At 36.1% G+C, this 25,159-nt stretch overlaps 1 protein-coding gene across 1 annotated transcript in view; it reads left to right on the forward strand.

Moving 5' to 3' along the window:
* Positions 1–25,159, forward strand: part of UBXN7 (UBX domain protein 7) — a 68,230-nt gene that overhangs the window by 17,993 nt on the left and 25,078 nt on the right. Inside the window, exons 2-7 of the mRNA XM_082654133.1 lie at positions 2,352–2,499; positions 5,166–5,233; positions 10,961–11,026; positions 12,259–12,371; positions 23,020–23,166; positions 24,512–24,602. Coding sequence (XP_082510259.1) covers positions 2,352–2,499; positions 5,166–5,233; positions 10,961–11,026; positions 12,259–12,371; positions 23,020–23,166; positions 24,512–24,602 — 633 coding nt within the window. The remainder of the gene's footprint in view (positions 1–2,351; positions 2,500–5,165; positions 5,234–10,960; positions 11,027–12,258; positions 12,372–23,019; positions 23,167–24,511; positions 24,603–25,159) is intronic.

Below are 25,159 nucleotides of genomic sequence, written 5' to 3' on the forward strand. Positions count from 1 at the left end.
GTCAGTTGTCACTTCTCCTTTTTCATTTCTAATTCTAGTGATTTGAGTCTTCTCCCTTTTTTTCTTGATGAGTCTGGCTAGTGGTTTATCAATTTTGTTTATCTTTGCAAAGAACCAGCTTTTAGTTTTATTAATCTTAGCTGTTGTTTCCTTCATTTCTTTTTCTTTTATTTCTGATCTGATCTTTATGATTTCTTTTCTTCTGCTAACTTTGGGGGTTTTTTGTTCTTCTTTACTCTAATTGCTTTAGGTGTAAGCTTAGGTTGTTTATCTGAGATGTTTCTTGTGTCTTGAGGTAAGATTGTATTGCTATAAACTTCCTCTTAGAACTGCTTTTGCTGCATCCCATAGGTTTTGGGTCATTGTATTTTCATTGTCATTTGTTTCTAGGTATTTTTTGATTTCCTCATTGATCTCTTGGTTATTTAATAGTGTACTGTTTAGCCTCCATGTGTTTGTAATTTTCACAGATTTTTTTCCTGTAATTGATATCTAGTCTCATAGCATTATGGTTGGAAAAGATACTTGATACGATTTCAATTTTCTTAAATTTACCAAGGCTTGAATTGTGACCCAGGATAAGATCTATCCTGGAGAATGTTCCATGAGCACTTGAGAAGACAGTGTATGCTGTTGTTTTTGGGTGGAATGTCCTATAAATATCAATTAAGTCCATCTTGTTTAATGTATCATTTAAAGCTTGTGTGGTAATTTTTAAATAGAAATGTCTGAGAATTTTTCAGAACTGATAAATGAAAACAGTCCTTATGGTGGAAGTCCAGTGAATCCCAAGGAGGATAAATAAAATTAGCCCCAGGAAATAGAGTAAAACTGCAGAAGACCAAAGGCAGAGAAGATCTTAAAAGCAACTAGAGAGAAACAACAGATTGGTATAAAAATGTTTTTCTTTAGTCTGGCAACTTACTTCTCAGAAGCAACAACAGAAGACACTGGAATGCTGTCTTCAATGTACTGAGAGAAAATAGCTGTCAGCCTTAGAAACGAATATCCAGTGGTGAAACTGTCTTTCAGGAACAATAGCAAAACAAAGGCGTTGTCAGACCAAAAAAACAAACAAAAAACCACACCCACACCCACAGCCTTCACTGCAGACTCTTAAGGGACACAGTTGAGGCAGAAGGAAGGTCATCCCAAGTGGAAAGCCCAAGATGGGTTTTTTTTTTCCCTTTTTATTTATTTTTTCTTTTTCATTGTGGTTTATTACAGGATATTGAATATAGTTTCTTGTGACCTGAGATGCTTTTTTTTTTTTTTTTTTTTTTTTGGCGGTACGCGGGCCTCTCAGTGTTGTGGCCTCTCCCGTTGCAGAGCACAGACTCCGGACGCGCAGGCTCAGCAGCCATGGCTCATGGGCCCAGCCGCTCCGCAGCATGTGGGATCTTCCCGGACGGGGGCACGAACCTGTGTCCCCTGCATTGGCAGGCAGACTCTCAACCACAGTGCCACCAGGGAAGCCCCTGAGATGCTTTTTAATGCCCACAAAATGTCCCACCAAATAGATTTACAATTTAGACTCTACTACTATTAGACATTTATGTTATCTGTAATTTTTCAATTTTAACTGAAGCTATACTGGACATGTGTATAGATATGTTTATGCATGTGTTTTATATAGGTTTATTTAGACTAGATTTATGTAGATTTATTTAGACTTTATATAGATTTATGTAGATTTATTTAGACCACACGCCCAAATTATTGGGTCAAAAAAGTAACAGGCATTATGTTTCTTGATACATGTTATAAAATTGATTTGTTAAAGGGCTTTACCAGTTTACATTGCATCAAACAGATTATGCTTGCTTTACTGTACAAGTGAGTGTATGATAGGGCCAGTTTTAAATGATGAAGATTGACATTTCTTACCAAATTTTGACTTAGTTATATCTTTGACAAAAAGTCCCATCTCCCTTCTCTCCCGTTGTTATTAAAGTGTTTCCTTTCTTATAGAAGTAGAAATTGGTAACTGAATGCATTCTTTCTAACAAAATATTTCTAACTTTCTAGAGCATAGTCTTTCATTTTCTTTTTTAGTTTATTAACAAATATATAGTCGGCCCATATAAAGAAATGGCAAATAATGCTTTATTTAGTTTTTGTTTTATTATGAAGGAAGACTACTATTTTTAATGCTGCTGCTTTCTTTTCTAGCTCTGTATATTTCACAGTAGTCAGCCAACAAGCATAGAAGTAAACAGTTTTTGTTTTAAAAATCATTCATTCTAGAGAGGGAAAAGTACTGTTTGCTTGGGAATTCTGTATTCTAATGTGAACTGAATGTAAGAAGGTGTCTTTTTTTAAACTTTTTTCTTGTTTTTATACTATTTCAGGTGCAAGTGAAAGTGTAGGGAAACATATGCTTGAAGCCTGCAACAATAATCTGGAGATGGCAGTCACTATGTTTTTGGATGGTGGAGGAATCGCTGAAGAGCCAAGTACCAGTTCAGCAAGTGTCTCCACTGTCAGACCACACACAGAGTATGAATTTATTATTTATTATTGGGAGCTACCCCCTGCCAAAATTGAGCAGTTACATTTTTACATGTTAGGTTAATTCTCTGTTTTGAACAAATTAAAAGTTGAAAGTATCTGAAAGTGTCAGGTGAAAATTTTTATACTTATATGCTTTAAGTTCTCTACAGCACTGTCAAGTCCGTTATTTAATCCTCAGAAGAACCCTATAGGGTGGCATTATTATCCACATTTTACAGAGGAAGCAGAAGGATAGCCATTTCCCCAAGCTATACAGCAATTAAGTAGCAGATATGGAACGAAAGCCCAATAAAGCTCAGATTTCGCAATTCTGGATTTTCCTACATTGTCCCAGGAAAGTTTTGAGTTGTCATGAAAAAATTTTTGAAGAAAATTTATGCCCTAAATAGCTACATGTTGCTAATCTTTAGAGGCACCTTCAGCATATAGAACTGTAATATATAGAGCATAGTAACAGATGATAAATACATTTGGTGTTTACTGCCCTTTACATTTGATACCAGTGAGAGTTTGAAATGAATATCTGTTAAGCAAAATTCCAGTAGTCTTTGGAAAATATTAGAGATGAATTTTACTCAAATGAAAAACACTGATTTTTGAGTCAAAATTTCAAAGATCCTTAAATAAGATTTTAATACTCATAGCCATTTATAACTCTTCAGTGTCTACAACATGAGATACTAAAAAAGAAGAATCCCCTTAAATAGGAATAGGCAAAAACATGGATTTTATTTTTACTAAATTAGATTTAAAAAGCTAAATAAACATTCAGGACATGATTGCTTCTTTTTTTTTTTTTTATCTAGTTCCAGATTCTAGAGTAATATTGTTTCCCCACAAAGTGTGAACTCTAGAGGTTATATAAGTTTTCTCCTATCGATGTTGGCTGTGTATTTCAAGTTTGATAGCCCATTCTCCACCAACATAACTCAAATCTTTAATGGAAATTAATATGAAAACATTTAGTTTACATTCACTTGAATAACAGGTATTCATAGCTGATTTCTGGGGACATATCAGTCCTCACTGTTTAAAACATGTTTTCTTAATTGTACTTAAAAATAGTTTTGATTAATGAATGTCTTTTCCTGCTGAATTACATTATAATTTTACTTAGATTATTTGTATTACTAATTGATTAACATTTGATAGTGGCACCTACTTCCTAAACTAAAATTTTCTTTCTTTACAGTTCACCTTCTGTTCCATTCTTCCATTTTGCTGGGTAGCTAGCAGTCTTGGAATAGATAACCTCAAATATGTAGTAATCAAGTCTTTCTGTATAGGGACTACTAATTAAGCCATCACCCTAATTGATGTATTTCATCAGATTAAGGCTTGTTTTTTGAGTAATTAAATTGCCTTAGATTGAGATAACTTTGTACACACACACACACACACACACACACACAGTAAGGTGAATTATACCAATAATGGAAAGATCTATTCAGGTAAAAGATGTGTTTGAAGTTTTTAGTTTTGCTAAGATAATGGCCTGTTTCTCTTTGGTGAAGAGATTTAATAGAGCTTCCTCTTAGAGACACATTGTCTGTTTCTTTAGAGTATTGCAGTTCTGTGTGTGAGCAGTGACTGAAATCCAGTAGGAAAGAGTGCTTAACATAATTTTGAATTATCCTTTATCCTTCACTCATTTGGCTTATTGTAGCTTTCTTTGTTTAACTAGTTGTTGTTTGATTACAGGATGTTAGTTTTTGTTGACAAATTAGTATTGATACTGTATTAAATAAAGTATGTTTTGAAGTTTCAACTTTCAGGTGTCAAAAACAGGGCCTTAAGCTCAGTTATTACTATTAGAAACACCTGAATGAAAAACATTAGGCCTAACATAAATTAATATTTATTATAAGGGGAGCATATTAAATTTGAAACTTACTCTTACTTGCTATGAGCATTAATCAGCAGAATTTCGTATTTGAGTTAAAACTAAAATAATTAAACTGATTTATAAAGGGATATACACCATTTTTACAGCATATTTTAAATGAGAATTGTTCACTGGAAGAGATGGATTATTAGTAAACCCTCTGGAGGTAAACTTTGAAGAGTTTTTAGGCTTTTAAAAGAGTATTTTTTCTGTTTTATATATGTTAGTGTCTATTTAATAAATAATTCAAGGGTACTACCTTTGTTAGCCAGCTTCATAACTAGCATAAAATTAATTGCCTGTTTAAGCTTATTTTAATATATCTGTGATTTAATTATCTATTATTTGATGTAGTGTTGATGTAATATTGTTTTTATTAAGCTCATATTTTCCATTAATTTTTTGCCTGAATTTTGTGTGTGTGTGTGTGTGTGTGTGTTTGTAAATTTCCTATCTTCTTTTTTTTCTAAAGAATTTAGGGCAGGGAACTTAGAGGACAGGAGAAATATTTTTTATTTTTCTGTTTGTTCTCTTTCTTTATAAACCCATTTGCACTATCTATGCCAGGTACTTTATTCCAGTTCATCTCTATATGGAAATCATCTGACAGTCATTTATCATAATTTAATGTGGTTCCTAAAAGTCACTAAATCTGTTGTTCATTTTATTTGTTAATTTGAATGTGTTCACAATAGTTACGGTAAGAATAGGTAGCAGAAAACAGTTTTCATTTGGATATTTTCCCACTTCTTTTTTTTTTTAATAGAGAGGAAGTCCGTGCCCCAATTCCTCAAAAGCAGGAAATATTGGTGGAACCAGAACCTTTGTTTGGTGGTAAGTTTACCTTTTTTCCTTAGCTTTATTTGACTTTATTGTTGTCTTCGGGATTTTAGTGAAGCTATCAAAAGATATGAAGGCTTGCTCAGAGATTGTTACTTCAAGTAGAGTTGATTCTTATCTTGTAATTCTGTACTCCCCTCAGGAAAGTTGCACAATTGGCTCTTTCCGAGGAGTGAGCCAGATTAAAAAGTTGATAGTTGTTGCAGAATGCCAAAAGGAGGAAAATAAGCAAAAAGAACTGCTGCCTTAAAATGGAAACAAATCTATCATTAGATAAAAGACTATGATTATATTTTGTTTTTTGGGTACCCACTTGACTGCCATATCCTTACTGTCTTGATATGCTGTACCTTCACTCTTTTTTAATTTCTAGAAGTGCTGTTCTTGTATTGAAAAAAGGAGGAAGTAATCCCTAATCCATGCAAAAAATTGTGATATCAATCTGGGGTGCATAGAGAAGATAGTAGAAAATGGAACATTTAATCAAATTTAAAGAAAATTTATAGTTTTATTTTAATAAGCACTTATTTACCTTTTGTGAGCCAGATATTTTAGGCATTAACAGGTATATTAAATAACAGAAGAGGGCTTCCCTGGTGGTGCAGTGGTTGAGAGTCCGCCTGCCGATGCAGGGGACATGGGTTCCTGCCCCGGTCCGGGAAAATCCCACATGCCGCGGAGCGGCTGGGCCCGTGAGCCATGGCCGCTGAGCCTGCACGTCAGAGCCTGTGCTCCGCAACGGGAGAGGCCACCACAGTGAGAGGCCCACGTAAAGCAAAAAAAAAAAAAAAAAAAAACAGAAGATAGGGGACTTCCCTGGCGGTCCAGTGGTTAAGACTCTGCGTTTCCAGTGCAATGGGCAGGGGTTCAATCCCTGGCTGGGGAACTAAGATCCCGCATGTCATGCGGCATGGGCAAAAAAAAAAATTTAAAAAACAAAAAAACCCCCCAGCAGATGAAGTTATGATTTGGTTGGGTAGACAGAGACATAGAAATGTATATTGTATATATTGAGAACAGCAGTGCAGAGAAATAGGCCTATAAAAAGTTTCGTAGGTAAACTAAAATAAAGAAGAAATAAATTGTAAGAAAAGGATGAAGAAAATTACATAAACCATATCTTTTGATTTGAAAAAGCAACTTAGTTGAGAGTTATAAGATTGATTTTTAACTTGGGAGCTTTGGAGTTTACTGTAGAAAGGAATAAAGAATATACTTTCCAGTTTCAGAAATAAAGATGGGAGGAAGAAAACAATAAGGTCTAAATATTGAAATATGATGTGTGCTTTCTGAACTGTTCAATTTAGCTAGTCATTGTGCCTTTAATATACCAGAGGTAATAAAGCATTGTTCATGTTTTTTTTTTTCATATAAATGTTATAGATTTTGGAGCTGAGGAATGCCCTTGGAAGCTTTTTCTTTCTTTTATTGCAAGGAATAAAGGCAAGATCTTTGAGTGGGGAAGACTACAGCAAATGGATTCTGTGCTATTTTACTGTTTAACAGAGGCAAAAGAGTTCCCATTTGAAACTCCACTTTCTTCCTTCTACATCTGGTTTGGTGAGGGGGGTGAGAATGACTTTATACAGTTAGGGAGTCATTCCTAACTTTCATTATTAGACCTTATTGTAACTTTGAAAAGGTTTTTGGAGAACTATTTTCTTCTTTGGGATAGTATCGATTTTTAAAAAATTAATTAATTAATTTTGGCTGCGCTGGGTCTTCGTGTGGCGTGCAGGCTCTAGAGCATGCGGGCTTAGTAGTTGTGGCATGCGGGCTCTCTAGTAGTGGTATGTGGGATCTTAGTTCCCTGGCCAGGGATCGAACCCAGGTCCCCTGCATTGGGAGAGTGGAGTCTTAACCACTGGACCACCAGGGAAGTCCCAGGGATAGTATTGATTTAAAGTGTGATTCTCAAAGTGTGGTCAGGGAGTCCCTGATGCCCTTTCAGTGGGTCTGTAAGATCAAAACTGTTTTCATAATAATACTAACAAGTTATTTGCCTTTTTCACTGTGTTGACATTTGGGCTGATAATTCAGAAGCAGTGATGGGTCATACTGCTGCATCTTAATTGAATCAGGACAGTGGCACCAAACTGCTACTATTTGTTGAATTCTTCACTGACACACACTTGCAGTTTAAAAAAAAAAAAAAGCCAAAGCAATAAAAATTAATTTCATTTGATCTTGATCCACATTTTTAAACTATTCTGTTTGATGAAATAGGATGTGTGCATAAAGCACTTCTGCATACTGAAGTACTCTGGTTACTTTAAGGTGAAACACTTGTACAGTTGTTTGAGTTGAAAGCAAAACTAGCTGCTTTTTTTATGGAACATTATTTTCCTTGAAAGATTACTGACAAACTATAGTTATTTAGACTTAAACATTTGGCAGACATTTTCTTGAATGTGAACGAAGCCTGTTAACTGCTTCAAGGCAAACAACTGACGTTATTTGTTGCCAGTGATTTAAGAAAAGAAAAAAAGGCTTTCAGGCAGAGCTTAGAATTTTAGAAAGTTTATGCGCATGATTGTGAGCTTGATAGCTTCCCAGTACTTAAAGGCTTTCTGATGAGGTTAGCAGTGACATTAACAGATGGTGATTTTTTTTTTAATATCATATGATGAAATGGTCAGTATTTGGAATATTTGCATAACTCAGTGAACAAGTATTTTCAAATGACCAAAGCAGAATATTACAAAATTGTGCATGGGTGAAAGATCTATTCGGATCTATATGTAAGTATCTATATATGCAATATAGGTTAGATATCTATTGCTGTTTAACAAATCGCTTCAAAATTTAGCTTCCTGAAACAAACATTTGTTATATCACCATTTCTGTGGGTCAGGAATCCAGGTGTGGCTTAGTTGGGTGCCTCTGTTTAGGGTCTCTCACAGGGTATAATCAAGGTGTCAGCCAGGGCTACAATCATCTCAGAGCATGACTAGAGGAAGATCTAAGTTTACTCACGTGGCTGCTGGTTGGCTGGAGACATCAGTTCCTTACTGCAGAGCAAATGAGAGAGCCAGAGAGGGCAGCCCAAGATGGATGGAAGCCACCATCTTTTTGTATAAGTACTGTGCGCTAACAGATTGCACCACTAGAGCTCCATCCACTATCTTTTTGTAACCTAACTGTTGGAAGTGACCTCCCATCACCTCTGCCACATTCTATTTGATCCTGCCCATACTCAAGATGTTCACACACAGGTTATGAATCCTGGGAGATAGGGATAATCGGGGGCCATCACAGAGCCTGCGTAGCACATAAGACTAATGGATTTTAATGGAGCAGAATATGAAAAGTTCATTGATAAGATTTCAGATTCCATGTTGCAGCCAACCTTTAAGAAATTACCACTGGTTGAGCTTTGGTGTAGTAGCAGGGGAGAATGTTCACAATTATCTTAAAACACTATTAAAATACTCTTCCCTTTTACAACTACATGTCTGTGTGAAATTGAATTTTAATTTTCTTCATATACATGAACTAAAGGAATAGCAGCAGATTGAATGCAGAAGCAGATCTAAAAATTCAGGTGTCTTCTCTTATACCAGTTATTAACAGAGATTTGTGAAAATGTGAAACAGTGTCGCTCTGCTCATTAAATTTTGTTCTCTGTTCCTCCCCTATTCTGACTATGAAGCTCCTTTTTGAATCTCTTTTAGCTCTTTGTAGCTTAGTCTCTTTGACCTCAGTGAGCAGCACTCCTATTATGTGGACAGTGGAGTGAGAGTACAGAGGACTGATGTTTACTTATAGCGTATGGTTTGGAAGAGTGAGGAAACCACATATTGAAGAGGCAGGCAGGAGTAATAATGATCCTAGAGCTAGAGGTGTTGTGGCTTGAGGAGAGATTCTTGGTTAGACTTAGGATATATAAGGGGGAAACAAATGGGAGCAGGTGATGAGCCCAAGAAATAAAAGAGAGTGGTTGGAAAGCTAGCAATAAGAGGAGCTAGTATGAATCTCCAGGAGATCAAGTGTATAATAGAGAAAGGCTAAATTGGGGGGTGGGGTGGGGGCAGGGAGTGAGAGAGAGAGAGAGAGAGAGAGAGAAGAATGTAGAATATTGACCGGCCTGCCTTTGGCAGTTTAAAAGTAGAAGAAAAGTACCTTTTATATACTATGTACTACCTCCCCAATAATAATATGCTTTCTTAGGCAGCTGTTTTATGCCTTATCCTAAGATAACCTTACTTTCTTAATTGTTATGGTTAAGTAATATCTGGTAATGAGTTTTAAGAAAGCATTATTTGAGCAGTTAATATTATTGCTGCTAGAAACATGTACATTTAAGATGGGAACTCTTGATTAAAAATAGTTCCAAGATTGAAAAGAATAACATTTCTTGCTTCGTGTTTATAAAGGGAGGGAGGAAAAATAATGCAGTATTTAAATTTTATAAGTTTAAATAATAAAATTTAAAATTTATATAATAATTTATTTAAATAAAACAATTTATATGTAAAATTCAGTTTAAATTTTGAAATTCAGTACAAAGCTAAAATATGGAAGTCTCTGATTTTTACCAAATTTCCTTTTCCTAGAGATAATATTGTGATTCTTTAATATAAATACTGATACACATATGTGCATAAATGATATACTGACCTGATAATGCTTTAAGCAAATGTGGGATTTTTTTAACATGTGGTTCTGCATTCTTTTGTTATTTTTTTGTTTTGTTTTTTAACTCAGTAGTTCTTAGATTAAAAGAATTACCCTATATAATGGCAAACACAGGCTGTTGGGAAAGATGCTTTGACATGGGATGGGAGACTTTTATAGTTTCTGTCTAATCTTACTATGTAATCATCATCTGTTAATGTGTAGCACTGTTCTGGTTACATGCTGGCAGTGCTCGTGGGGCTTGCCATAAACCAACTGAATAACTGTTACCCATATTGAAAGAATCATTAAATTTCCTTATTTACTGTGATGTATATAAATGACCTGATAACTTTTTTTTTTTATTGGAGTATAGTTGGTTTACAATGTTGTGTTAGTTTCAGGTGTACAGCAAAGTAATTCAGCTATACATATACATATATCTATTCTTTTTCAGATTCTTTTCCCATTTAAGACCTGCTAAAATTTTTGTGTTTAAGAACATACAGGAAAATAACGTGTTGATGATTGCTTTTTCAGCTTTATCTGTACAATACTTAAGGACTGGGTAATAGACGCTATACAAGGGTATCAAAGGACGTTGGTTCTGTTCATTTTTCTGTTCACTGTAGGAAAAATTTTTCTTCCGAAATTACAGTTTTTTGGTGTTTATAATTCTGCATGTGTATCCACTTACTAAGAGGTAGTTCTTAAATATTATGGTTTAGAACTTACTCAAGTATTATACTAAACGGTAGGCAGATCATTTAGGCTAACCTGAATTATGTATTTGCAGCATGTATGTAGCTTCATCGCCATGGGAAGTCATCCTCAAAATCTTTCTTCCTATCTTTTTACACAAGTTTGGCCAAGTTTTTTAACTGGGCCTTAATTTTCTTTTTTGTAAAATATGATTGGGCTCAAGATGGTTAATTATATATGAATGCCTTGAAGGTTTTTGAAGTATTTTATATTTTGAAGGAGGGCACCATTATGAATCTGAGTGTCTTAAAATAAGAAATTGCTATAGATAAGGACATTTTTAGAATTGTTACAAAATTAATGTTTAACTTTTTGTATCAATTCTATTTTTTCCTCCTATAGCTCCTAAAAGACGACGGCCTGCACGTTCAATATTTGATGGTTTCCGGGATTTCCAAACTGAAACTAGTAAGTATCTATGAACCAGTTTATCATCTCTTTTTCCCTCCCTCTCCCTCTCTCATTGTCTTTCTCCCCTGTTTCCTCTCCCACAGATTAAAACCACAAGGTGGAAAAGCACCCACACACTCCCCTTCAGGTCAAGATCCTAGTTTGTTTTATATAAGTTTTTTTCTTAAGAAGATGATTAATATTAGGCCTAGTAACTTTGAGAATTCATCTTATTTAAAAACTAAATTATGAATTCAGTCTGTGATTGTTATTAACTCCCCCTTGAGCTGAATTGTTCCAGATTCTAACCTACTTGGTTATAGAAGAATAAGGGAGATGGATATAATGTGAGAAATATGGTAATTTACAAACTTAATCTGTTTCTGAATGAGCACTTAAATGCTGACTATAATAAAATAAAAAACTGATTTTCCTCAGGATCCTGATATATGTCAGTTAAAGGAATGACCACAATGAAAATGGTTATTATAGGGATTGGAAAATAGAAGAAGAAAAGGCCATACTACCCAAAGCAGCCACTATTAACATTGTGGCAACAGTTGTTTGGAATAGGTTTATATCTTTCTGTTGAATAAGAATGAGTCTTGGCCTTCTCCTTTTAGTGGAATTAGTACTGATTTAGCAATGGAATCCTAGAGAAAAGACAGTTATGTTTAGAGAATATATGAGAAACTCTTGAACCATATTTGATTTTGTAATAATTTATAATGAGCTCATTGAAGCACAGATAGGTCTTGTAACTTGAGAGTTGATGTGGAATCCAGACTGACTCAGGTCATCCAGGGAATCCTGTGCCCTTCCAGGAGAAGATGACAGCAGTAGTCATTCTGTCTCACTGCCATAATCTTTCAAGATTGGGAATGTAGCTAGAAACAACTAGAATGTAGCTAGATAAATTAGGATGAGTTTCAGAAATAGATAAATGAAGATGAAAGTTTTCTCCTGTGCTAAAGTTAGTTTTGAGTATGTGAAGGAAATATTTTGAATAAGTGACTCTTACATAATTTCCATTTTTATCCTTATCTTTGGATAGAGAGCACCACGTCTTAAGACTCCCGCCCCACCTGGCTTTGTATTTTTTTTCAGAGTCAGCCTTAGATCTTTGCATTTGCATTTGAGGTCAAGCACATTGTTCGTTAGTTCTTGCAACTGATACATTTTTTTTAAAATGCAAGATTCATGACTTATTTTATGGCTAATTGAAACTTTCTCATCCTCCTGTGTTGCAGTTCGGCAAGAACAGGAATTAAGAAATGGAGGAGCAATAGATAAGAAACTAACTACCCTTGCAGATCTCTTCCGGCCACCCATTGATTTGATGCATAAAGGCAGCTTTGAAACAGTAAGTTGTTGGAGATTCTAAGCCTGAGCTATGAATCTTCTTGCATTTTTAGTGGAGTTTTTCTTTCTAAGAGCAAAAAAAAGTTTTCAGCATATAGAGAATTGACGTCATAGTAAGTATGAAATACCTAGAAGGTTACATTGATTTATATTTCTTAAAAGTTTATATATTTTTAATTACTACTTACTGCTGAGAATATTGTGTGTGTGTGTGTGTGTGTGTGTTTTGGCCATTTGTGAGTTGTTTGTAGGTATCTTTTACCCATATTTTTATGAGGATCCTAGTGTGTTTTAAAAGAATATCCCTATGGTTGCGGAGTATGTTCTCCCTTAGTTCTTGTTTTAATTTAGCTGAAGCCAAAGGAAAACTTTCCGGAGCAGGTTTATATGATTGTCTGCTAAATTATAAGCTTACTGAGGGCAGGGGAACCATGTTTCTTTTTATTTTGGTGATCCGTGGGACCCAGTCTCTAGCATTTAATAGGAACACGGTATTTGGTAAATGAATGCGTTTAGTTAGGATTTTAAATATTCTTCTGTTCAAGTGTTCAAACAACTTGCTTTTGTGTGTTGACTATCATGTTAACTCTCTTTTGAATCAGAAGAGCATTTCTGTAGATGTAAAGCACTGAAATTTCAGGTAAGTCTTTTCTGTTAGGATAAAGTAGGCCAAACAATAACTGTAAAAATGACGTTAGTAGCTACATATTTAGAAGTGAATTTTGATTGTTTTTTAAAAAAAATTTTGTCCTTAGACATACTCTTAAACTAGCCTAAATGAAATATTTAGGTTAAGAAATTTAACTGTAAGCTTTTTCCTTCTGAATTCTTTAATTTTCTGAATTGTAATTTCTGAATTTCTGTAATTTCTGTAATTTCTGAAAGTGTTTGGCCACGTGTAACAAAATCCAGATGATGGAGATTTGATTAAATGTGTTTCTTTTTGTTGTGTAAATAAAGTTCAGGGAGTCTGGTGTTCATTTATCAGCTCAAAGATGTCAGGTTAGATGTCTCCTCAGTTTTCTTCATCTTTCGTTCATGATCTTTAACATGGTAACTGCCTATCCTTTCTACTGTTCTGGTGATAATATAACCATTGACAGAATAGCACAATATGTAAGACAAAAAGGAACTGAGTTTGTTTTGATGTGCTTTCTATTTTCATTAGCTTCTGTGTTGCTCTGGGGCTTAACTAAATAACTCTGAGCTTGATTTAATTTTGTCACTTTGGGCTCATAAAAAGCAGTTACTCTGCTGCTTGTTATTAAGGGAAAATGTGAATCTTTTTTTTTTTTTTTTTTTTTTTTTGCGGTACGCGGGCCTCTCACTGCTGTGGCCTCTCCCTTTGCGGAGCACAGGCTCCATGGCCATAGCTTATGGGCCCAGCCGCTCCTCAGCATGTGGGATCTTCCCGCACCAGGGCACGAACCCATGTCCCCTGCATGGGCAGGTGGACTCTCAACCACTGTGCCACCAGGGAAACCCGTGAATCTTTCTTGATACTGTCATCTGAAGTTTGATTCATTTTGTTAAGTTGTGTCACCTTTTTTCTTTGAATTTTGTGACCTATGTTGTTTTCAACAGTCTTCATTTTTTTCACTGATAATACTCAACTTTATCATTTACAAGCCTTTAAATGATATAAACATTCCCAGAAAAAGTAGGCATTTCATTATGACTAATGATATATCCATTAGTTTTATAGAAATTAGGGAAGTAATATACAAAATTAAGTTCACTGAAATTTAGAGAGGTGAATATTAAAAATTAAAGGAATAGTCTGGCTGCTCAGGCAGGACCCACAGGTTTGAATTAGATATAGATCTGAGCCACAGTTTTATAGGTGTAGAAACTAGACTTCCTTCTTTCTTTCTTTTTTTTTTTAATTTAATTTAATTTATTTTATTTTTGGCTGCGTTGGGTCTTCCTTGCTGCACGCAGGGGCTAATCTTTGTTGCGGTGCAGTGGCTTCTCTTGTGGAGCACTGCTCTAGGTGCATGGGCTTCAGTAGTTGTGGCACACGGGCTCAGTAGTTGTGGCTCACAGGCTGTAGAGCGCAGGCTCAGTAGTTGTGGCGCATGGGCTTAGTTGCTCCATGGCATGTGGGATCTTCCCAGACCAGGGCTCGAACCCATGTCCCCTGCATTGGCAGGTGGATTCTTAACCACTGTGCCACCAGGGAAGCTCATAGACTTTAGTATTTCTTAATGTCACTAGAGGTAGACCATGTTCAAGGGTTCTGGCTTATGCTAACCAGATGAGAGATTGATTAGTTCACTTGTTCATTCAGTAAATATTTAGTGAGGCCTCCTGTTGCAAGGCCTTGTTCTAGGGGATGGGGATTATATGTATTGGGATAAAGATTTAACTATGTGTGAGAGAGACCAGGAATAAAACAAACATTAACTTAAACAAGATAGAAGTCCATGCTGTTAGGATGGTTCTGCTCTATGAAGTTATTAGGAATGCAGTTTTTTTCTGTCCTATTCTGCAAGGTCTTGCTTGCCCTTGTCTACATGATTCAAGGTGGCTTACTACCATGTTTGCTTTTCAGTTAGCATGAAGGAAGGGAGTGACCGAGAAGGGTACACCTTTTCCCTTTAAAGGCACAACCTAGAGGTAATACACATCACTTCTCACATTCCATTGACCAGAATTGTAACAGGGAAGAGCCAAATCTGACTACATGTTGAATCTGTTGCTTTTACTTTAATCGTTGCTTTCTGCTGCTTTTGCTTACTAAAAGGATACTGTCTATATATAATGGCCTGCCTCAGGGAACCGTGCCCCTCTGTCTGAAAGCTAAACCAAAGTGCCTTTGTTCAGGGAAGCATCCTAACCCTGTCCACCTGTGGATGGCTGCAAGAAAGAAGAAATTAACACATCCCCTCCCCAAGGCTGGCCATTCCAGGGGATATTTGCAAAAATTAATGGCCTTTTTACTTTACTTCCTCATCTCCTCCCCCTTTCTGTTCTATAAAAGAAACTGGCATCCAAACCACGATAAGGTGGTTCTTTTGAGACACTAGTCTGCCGTCCTCATGGTCCACCGGCTTTCTGAATAAAGTCCCTTGCCTCAACACCTCATCTGGATTTATTGGCCTGTCGTGCGGCGAGCAGAGCAAGCTTGGACTTGGTAACAGAACTTAGCAATGTGGCCACACCTACTTGCAAAGGACACTGGGAAATCAAGATGCTTAGCTGAAAATTGGAGATTCTATTTTATTTTATTTTATTTTTTTGGTACACGGGCCTCTCACTGCTGTGGCCTCTCCCGTTGCGGAGCACAGGCTCTGGACCCGCAGGCTCAGCAGCCATGGCTCACAGGCCCAGCCACTCCGCGGCATGTGGGATCCTCCTGGACCGGGGCACGAACCCGTGTCCCCTGCATCGGCAGGCGGACTCTCAGCCACTGCACCACCAGGAAAGCCCTCTATTTTTTTTTTTAATTTTTAAATTTTATTTATTTTTTTATACAGCAGGTTATTACTCATCAGTTTTATACACATCAGTGTATACATGTCAATCCCAATCACCCAATTCATCACACAACCACCTACACCCCCGCACCGCTTTCCCTGCTTTGTGTCCATACGTTTGTTCTCTACATCTGTGTCTCATTTTCTGCCCTGAAAACTGGTTCATCTGTACCATTTTTCTAGGTTCCAAATATATGCGTTAATATACGATATTTGTTTTTCTCTTTCTGACTTACTTCACTCTGTATGACAGTCTCTAGATCCATCCACGTCTCAACAAATGACCCAGTTTTGTTCCTTTTTATGGCTGAGTAATATTATGTTGTATATATGTACCACATCTTCTTTATCCATTCGTCTGTCGATGGGCATTTAGGTTGCTTCCATGACCTGGCTATTGTAAATAGTGCTGCAATGAACATTGGGGTGCATGTGTCTTTTTGAATTGTGGTTTTCTCTGGGTATATGCCCAGTAGTGGGATTGCTGGATCATATGGTAATTCTATTTTTAGTTTTTTAAGGAACCTCCATACTGTTCTCCATAGTGGCTGTATCAATTTACATTCCCACCAACAGTGCAAGAGGGTTCCCTTTTCTCCACACCCTCTCCAGCATTTGTTTTTTGTAGATTTTCCGATGATGCCCATTCTAACTGGTGTGAGGTGATACCTCATTGTAATTTTGATTTGCATTTGTCTAAATTTGCATTTCTCAACAATTAGTGATGTTGAGCAGCTTTTCATGTGCTTCTGCCCGTCTGTCTGTCTTCTTTGGAGAAATGTGTATTTAGGTCTTCTGCCCATTTTTGCATTGGCTTGTTTGTTTTTTTAATATTGAGCTGCATGAGCTGTTTATATATTTTGGAGATTAATCCTTTGTCCGTTGATTCATTTGCAAATATTTTCTCCAGTTCTGAGGGTTGTCTTTTCATCTTGTTTATGGTTTCCTTTGCTGTGCAAAAGCTTTCATGTTTCATTAGGTCCCATTTGTTTATTTTTGCTTTTATTTCCATTACTCTAGGAGGTGGATCAAAAAAGATCTTTCTGGGATTTATGTCAAAGAGTGTTCTTCCTATGTTTTCCTCTAAGAGTTTTATAGTGTCCGGTCTTACATTTATGTCTCTAATCCATTTTGAGTTTATTTTTGTGTATGGTGTTAGGGAGTGTTCTAATTTCATTCTTTTACATGTAGCTGTCCAGTTCTCCTAGCACCACTTATTGAAGAGACTGTCTTTTCTCCATTGTATATCCTTGCCTCCTTTGCCATAGATTAGTTGACCATAGGTGCGTGGGTTTATCTCTGGGCTTTCTATTTTGTTCCATTGATCTGTGTTTCTGTTTTTGTGCCGTACCATATTGTCTTGATTACGGTAGCTTTATAGTATAGTCTGAAGTCAGGGAGTCTGATTCCTCCAGCTCCGTTTTTTTCCCTCAAGACTGCTTTGGTTAATCGGGTTCTTTTCTGTCTCCATATAAATTTTAAGAGTTTTTGTTCTAGTTCTGTAAAAAATGCCATTGGTAATTTGATAGGGATTGCATTGAATCTGTAGATTGCTTTGGGTAGTATAGTCATTTTCACAATGTTGATTCTTTCAATCCAAGAACATGGTATATCTCTCCATCTGTTGGTATCATCTTTAATTTCTTTCATCATTGTCTGATAGTTTTCTGCATACAGTTCTTTTGTCTCCCTAGGTAGATTTATTCTAGGTATTCTTTTTGTTGCAATGGTAAATGGGAGTGTTTCCTTAATTTCTCTTTCAGATTTTTCATCGTTACTGTGTAGGAATGCAAGAGATTTATGTGCATTAATTTTGTATCCTACAATTTTACCAAATTCATTGATTAGCTCTAGTAGTTTTCTGGTGGCATCTTTAGGATTCTCTACGTATAGTATCGTGTCATCTGCAAACAGTGACAGTTTTACTTCTTCTTTTCCAATTTGTATTCCTTTTATTTCTTTTTCTTTGGAGATTCTATTAAGGAGTAGGGAAAAATAGATATTTGTTACCTATAAGCAGTTTCTGCCACAGGGAGGTTGTGGTAAACAAATTATACAAAGTCCTTTGCCATCAAAAAATTTATAATCTAGAGGGAGAAACAGACTACCAGCAAATAAAAAACAATACCTATATAACATATTTAGTGTATATATATGTATATATTTTTGTATGTATGTGTTTGACACAGAGAAATTTCAGGTTACAGTAGTTGCTGGGAGAAAGAATAAAATAGAATAAGGGAAGGACAAAGAGAGGACTATTCTGTTTGGGGACATTAAGGTGCATGTGCTCTTATAGGCAAATGAAAAGCAAGGTTGATTTCATAGGTTTCACACACTTTTATAATTATGATGAGAGAGGACTGATTCAGATAGGAAGATGAGGATATATTTCTGAAAGAATGAGATTTGAATAGAAACCTGAAAGAAGTGAGGGAATGTAAACCATAGAAGGGTCTCAGGGAAGAGCAGAAAAACAGTTAAGTGTATAGGCACTGGTGTTGGAAAGAGCTTGGGCAAATTTCTGGTACAGCCCAGGAAACCAGTGTAGCTGGAGCTGAGTGCGCATGGGACTTAGGATGAATAATCTGACCCGGGCAAGGGAACATTTCTTAGGTTTTCTTCTTTCCCATTAGCATGTAAGTTCCATGAACACAGGGATTTTGTTTTATTTATTGTTGTATATTCACAGTGCATAGAGGGGTGTCTGGCACACAGTTGTCCCTCATTAAGTTTTTGTTAAATTATTGAGTGGTATAATCTAGAGTATATTGTACAGAAAGAATCAGAACAATTTCCATAATATTCCTTATTTTCATAAGAAATACATGTTTATTTGTTAAAATTGCCATTCAGGGCTTCACTGGTGGTGCAGTGGTTAAGAATCCGCCTGCCAGTGCAGGAGATGCAGGTTCAAGCCCTGGTCCAGGAAGATCCCACATGCTGCGGTACAACTAAGCCCATGCTCCACAACTACTGAGCCTGCACTCTAGAGCCTGCAAGCCACAACTACTGAAGCCTGTGTGCCTAGAGCTTGTGCTCCGCAACAAGAGAAGCCACCTTAATGAGAAGGCTGCGCACCACAACGAAGAGTAGCCCCCACTTGCCGCAACTAGAGAAAGCCCGCATGCAGCAACAAAGAGGAAATGCAGCCAAAAATAAAATAAGTTTATAAAATATAAAAATAAAATATAAAAATTGCCATTCAATTGCACATGCACCTAGTCCTACTAAGAGTACTTTGTTAACTTCAAAAGTACTTGCTATAAATGCAAGTAAAAACATTTTAGTTAAAATATAAAGAACTGATTCAGAAACAAAATACATAAGATGAAGTTTTTTTAAATAAACTATACATAGCTTATATTTTTATTCAAATTAGGCAAAAATTATAGAAAAAAACAGCAAGGAAAAATAATAGTAGTTTCCATTTACATAAGAAAGTATTGTGCATATTTTAATATATTTCCTTTTTGACTTTATGCATATATATTTATTCAAGCAAATTATCTTTTCCTCTGTATCCTCTTTTCATACTTTCCTGATCTGTTTGGGACTGGGAGAGACGTTACTCTCTCACTGTTCTCCCATTATCACAGATAGACCCTGTCACATGCCTCTCTATTTGGTATAGCCACACTTGCTCTTGGGTTTCTCTATAATGGCTTTTGAATATTGATTTAGAACAACCTAATGAATTCCAAGAGGAAAGGTTCATCATTTGTCCCATGGCCCACTCTCACCTCTCGTCCTTGACTCATATAACTAGTATACTTAGTGAGATTATATAAGATTCTCTTATGTTCCCTCCAGACATTGCTGCTTTGCATGAAATTTGTGTCTTTTTTGGGGCCCTTCTTTCTAGAAGTAATTTCTTTTTTTTTTAAATTTAATTGAAGGATAGTTGATTTATAATGTGTTAATTTCTGCTGCACAGCAAAGTGATTCAGTTACACATATTTATACATCCTTTTTCATATTCTTTTCTATTATGGTTTATCACAGGATATTAAATATAGTTCCCTGTGCTATACAGAGGACCTTATTGTTTATCCATTCTGTATATAATAGTTTGCATCTGTTAATCCTAAACTCCCAGTCCATCCCTCCCTCACCCGCTCTCCCCCTTGGCAACCACAAGTCTGTTCTCTATGTCTGTGAGCCTGTTCCTGTTTCCTAGATTAGGTTATTTGTGTCATATTTTAGATTCCACATATAAGTAGTATCATACGGTATTTGTCTTTCTCTATCGGACTTACTTCACTTAGTATGATAATCTCTAGTTGCATCCATGTTGCTGTAAATGGCATTATTTTGTTCTTTTTTATGGCTGAGTAGTATTCCATTGTATATATGTACCACATCTTCTTTATCCATTCACCTGTTGATGGACATTTAGCTTGTTTCCATGTCTTGGCTATTGTGAATAGTGCTGCTATGAACATACGGGTTCATATATCTTTTTGAATTATAGTTTTATTGGGATATATGCCCGGGAGTGGGATTGCTGGATCATATGGTAGCTCTATTTTTAGTGTTTTTTTTTTTTTTTTTTGCGGTACTTGGGCCCCTCACCGTTGTGGCCTCTCCCATTGTGGAGCACAGGCTCCAGATGCGCATGCTCAGCAGCCGTGGCTCATGGGCCTAGCTGCTCCGTGGCATGTGGGGTCTTCCCGGACTGGGGCACGAACCCGCGTCCCCTGCATCGGCAGGTGGACTCTCAGCCATTGCGCCACCAGGGAAGCCCTATTTTTAGTTTTTTAAGGAACCTACATACTGTCTTCCATAGTGGCTGCACCAGTTTACCTTCCTACCAACAGTGTAGGAGGGTTCCCTTTTCTCCACACCCTCTCCAGATTTGTAGATTTTTTAATGTGGCCATTTTGACTGGTGTGAGGTGGTACCTCATTGTAGTTTTGATTTATATTAGAAGTACTTTCTTAACAACATCTTCCAGTTTCTTTTGCTTGTATAAGGTTTCTCCCAATGTAAACTTCATGAAGTCAGGGGTTTTTTGTTTTGGTAACTGCTATAAATCCAGCATCTATAACTGTACCTGAAACATGATAGATCCTCAAATATTTGTCAAATGAATGAATCTGAATGAATGAAAGTGTGAATGTGAATAAATGAATTTTTAAAAACAATAGCAAATGACTCTCCATTGTTTTTGAATTCTGGACTTTTATTATTTTTCAGTGTTATCCTTTTTTTAAAAAAAATATTTATTTATTTGGCTGTACCGCGTCTTAGTTGCGGCATGTGGGATCATTGTGGCGGCATGCGGGATCTTTAGTTGCGGCTTGAAGGATCTTTAGTTGCGACATGTGGGATCTAGTTCCCTGACCAGGGATCGAACCTGGGCCCCCTGCATTGAGAGTGTGGAGTCTTAGCCATGGGACCACCAGGGAAGTTCGTTATACTTTTTTTTGGTCAGTGTTGTAGTTGAGGCAGACTTAATAAATTTACTTTATTATAGGGATTATGTACTCTTCAATCTGTCTCTCTAGAGTGTGTTTTTTTTTCTTCATTCTCAAATACTTTTTCTTCAGTTAAAGCAATATAATTACTCATTTATCTCCCATTTATCATATCTGTGTGCTTACTATAGGCAAGGAATTAACTGGAATACTATTACTTTCTAGAAGCAGAGAGTTATTTTATTAAATTTGTATACTTAAAAATAAGCTTTTGACCAGTTAATTGTAGCTTTCTGGCTCAATATAGGACTATTTCCTTTTAGAACTTGGGTTTTCACCTGTGGAATCAGTAATGAATATTATAAAATTATTTTCTCTGGCGGATTTGTACAGAAAAATAGGATAACAATTTTTGTAAGACTGTGTAAACTTTGTTATAAAACAAAAGATATTCTTATATTCTCCAGTACCTCGAAAATGATGTATGTTCTTCAATTGTTGTTAACCTGAGTTAATTGATTCTTAAGATTTTCCCATGTCAAACTGATTTGGAAAAAAATATTGTTCCAGGACAAAATTATTCAAAACTATAGCTTTCATTTCATTGTTTCTGTGCAAAGGTTTGAGGTAGCATTTGTTCATTTGCTTTTCTGCCATTCTTTTCCAGTTCAGCAATATTTCTTAGGTCATTATGGTGATGAGGAAATGTGAGGCAAAAAAGAAAGTGTACACTCACGCACTCGTGATTGATAATTGTGCTATAAATTGGGGAGTCTTTTGGAGATTATTCTGAAACATTCTTTGATCTGTAATCTCAATTTGACATATGAAGAATCTGAAATCTCAATTTTGAAATACACTCCTAGGAAAACAACCCTGAGAGAAAAAATCCTCAGCAGCTTTTACTGAAAGATTTAGAGTGATTCTATGAAATACCACATGCCTAATAATCGAGATGAATATATTTGGAAATGTTTATAAAAAATGATATTGAAGAAAATAAAACAACATAAACTAATATGCACATACTAGTTACAACTATTAAAAAGGAGAGATATATTTGTGGATAGGGGTTGACAGCACAATAGAATTATGTGACTTGTTGCCCTTGTTTGTGGAATCTTTTTCAGGTAAAGATGTTTACATGTACAATAAAAATCCAGCTACTATAACAAATAACAGTGAATAAAAGGAAAACAGTTCATTTAAATTTGAGAAATGCTTGCAAATGGACAATATAACTATATACATATAAGCAAAATAATGTAATTAATTTTTTTTAATTTTAAATTTTATTTATTTTATTTTTGGCCGCTTTGGGTCTTCGTTGCTGCGCGTGGGCTTTCTCTAGTTGCGGCGAGCGGGGGCTACTCTTTGTTGCAGTGCGTTGGCTTCTCGTTGCAGTGGCTTCTCTTGCTGTGGAGCACGGGCTCTAGGTGTGCAGGCTTCAGTAGTTTTGGCACATGGGCTCAGTAGTTGTGGCTCGTGGGCTTAGTTGCTTCGCGGCACATGGGATCTTCCGGGACCAGGGCATGAACCCGTGTCCCCTGCGTTGGCAGGTGGATTCTTAACCACTGAACCACCAGGGAAGCCTGTAATTAATGTTTAGACACTGAAAGCTATAGATGCCATACTTGGGGAAAAAAACTTAGTATTTATGTGGAAAAAGGACAGCTTCTGAATTGTGAAACATACCAGTTACCAAGTAGAAAATCTTTCTAACAATTGTTATGTAACTTTACTCTTACAGGCCAAAGAGTGTGGCCAGATGCAGAATAAGTGGCTGATGATAAACATTCAGAATGTACAAGACTTTGCATGCCAGTGCCTCAACCGTGACGTATGGAGCAATGAAGCTGTGAAGAATATTATCCGAGAACATTTCATTTTCTGGCAGGTGGGGAGAGTTCATTAAAAATTTTGTAGTATTTTACTTTGGTACATGGGATGTCGGGGAAGAGGAATTGGGTTATAAACTGGAAATAATTCATAACTGAGTTAAATTTTGACATATGAAGAAGTAAAACCACCCATAATGGCTGAAATAGTAAGGATAAGTGAAAGGGCAGCAATGAAGGGAAGGAGGAAAAAAGGAACCAAGCCGTGTAAACCGTATAGTATTCATATCTCAGAAGAGTTTGAACGTCTTGATAGAGTGTGCAGCTGTACTGTTCAATAGAAATGTAATGTGATTCAAAATTTTCTAGTAGCCACATTTAAAAAGTTCAAAAGAAACAGGCGATTGATTTTAATATATTTTAAAAATCAATATCTCTAATATAAAACTAATATTAAAATATTGATGAGGTGTTTTGATTTTTTTTTTTTGGTGTTAAGCCTTCAGGATCTGGTATGTATTTTACACTTACAGTACAGCTGTTAGGACTAGTCACATTTCAAATGCTTTAGTAGCACATGTTCTAGTGGCTACTATAATTGATAGTGGGAACTGTAGAAGATCTTGAAGTAATCAAAAAACATTTGACTAAGACGTGGATTTTAGCTTGAGTTTGATAGTCTTTAATTGTATGTCCTTAAACTTGTCACTTAGTCTTACTGGCTCTGGTTTCTTTTTATATAAATTACCAAGCTAAGGGTAGATGATTGTGCTCCAATTGTTTATATTATGAAAAATTATAGGGAATTCCCTGGCGGTCCAGTGGTTAGGACTCTGTGCTTCCACAGGGGGCATGGGTTTGATCCCTGGTCAGGGAACTAAGATTCTGTATGCTGTGTGACACAGCCAAAAACATTTTTTTTATAAAATCAATACTTCTGAATGAACTTAATCTTTTCCCCACTGTAAGACATGCTATTAATGTTAGTAATTTGCCTGTTCATGTTTTACAGGCCCCTAAATTCAGTAAATTTTTTTCTGAATGGTAACCTTTTATTCAGCGACTGTTGATTGAGCATCTCTTTGCCTAGCAGTATGCTATGCACTTGAACTTACAATCTTAATATATTGTGATTTATTAAGATATATGTGGTTGAGAGTCAGGAATGAAATAGGTAGACAGATAACTTGAAAAGGAAGAGCAATACCTCTTTGAACTGGGAAATGAGGAAGAATGGATTGCTATATTTATGTAAGTTTCAGAAGTGACTGAGGGCAGGAAGTGGAGGGAGTTCACACTAGGTGGCCTTCATTTTCTCTTTAATTGCTGTTGGTATATAACAAGAATATAGCTAGTACTTTTCTAAGAGGCTGATTTTTTTTTTTAATATCAATGATTTAACAGGTTTATCATGACAGTGAGGAAGGTCAGAGATACATACAGTTTTATAAGCTAGGGGATTTCCCCTATGTTTCCATCTTGGATCCACGGACAGGTAAGGGTTATTTCAGCTTATGGTCTTTAACCTATTATTTAACTTTCAGTTACCTAAATTATCTTTAGTATTTGACTGGGTCCAGTTTCAAAATTGTTTGTAGTAATTTAGTTGAAGGGTTCTTGTTCATGCCCTTTAGAATTATTTAAACATCTATTGATGTGTGTATTTAGGGAATATGTTTCCAACAACTTTGGGAGATGGTAGTATTTTATGTTTGTGCAGTTCTGTTCTTTCAAAGAATAACTGTTTATCTTCCTTATGATTTGTAAGGACTCCCCTTAGGTCACTAAAATGTTAAGATTGTTCAGGTACTGGTTGTAATCCCACCAAAGAAGCAGAGGGTAGAGCTGGGTTTATTATTAATTGATTGAGTTTTATATAAGTATTGCTTTCTCTGAATCTCGTCTTCCTAAATGGCAATAAATGATAACAGTAGATAAAGTAGTTCCTCCATCATGATGGCTGGGAATCTCTTAGGTTGGTTATAATTAATGTATCCCCTAGGTTATGAAGACACTATGTAACTTAAGCTGGTGTTGGGTGGGGATATATTC

This window comes from Grampus griseus (genome assembly GCF_964374135.1).
Source record: "Grampus griseus genome assembly, chromosome: 5".
NCBI classification, from domain to species: Eukaryota; Metazoa; Chordata; class Mammalia; order Artiodactyla; family Delphinidae; genus Grampus; species Grampus griseus.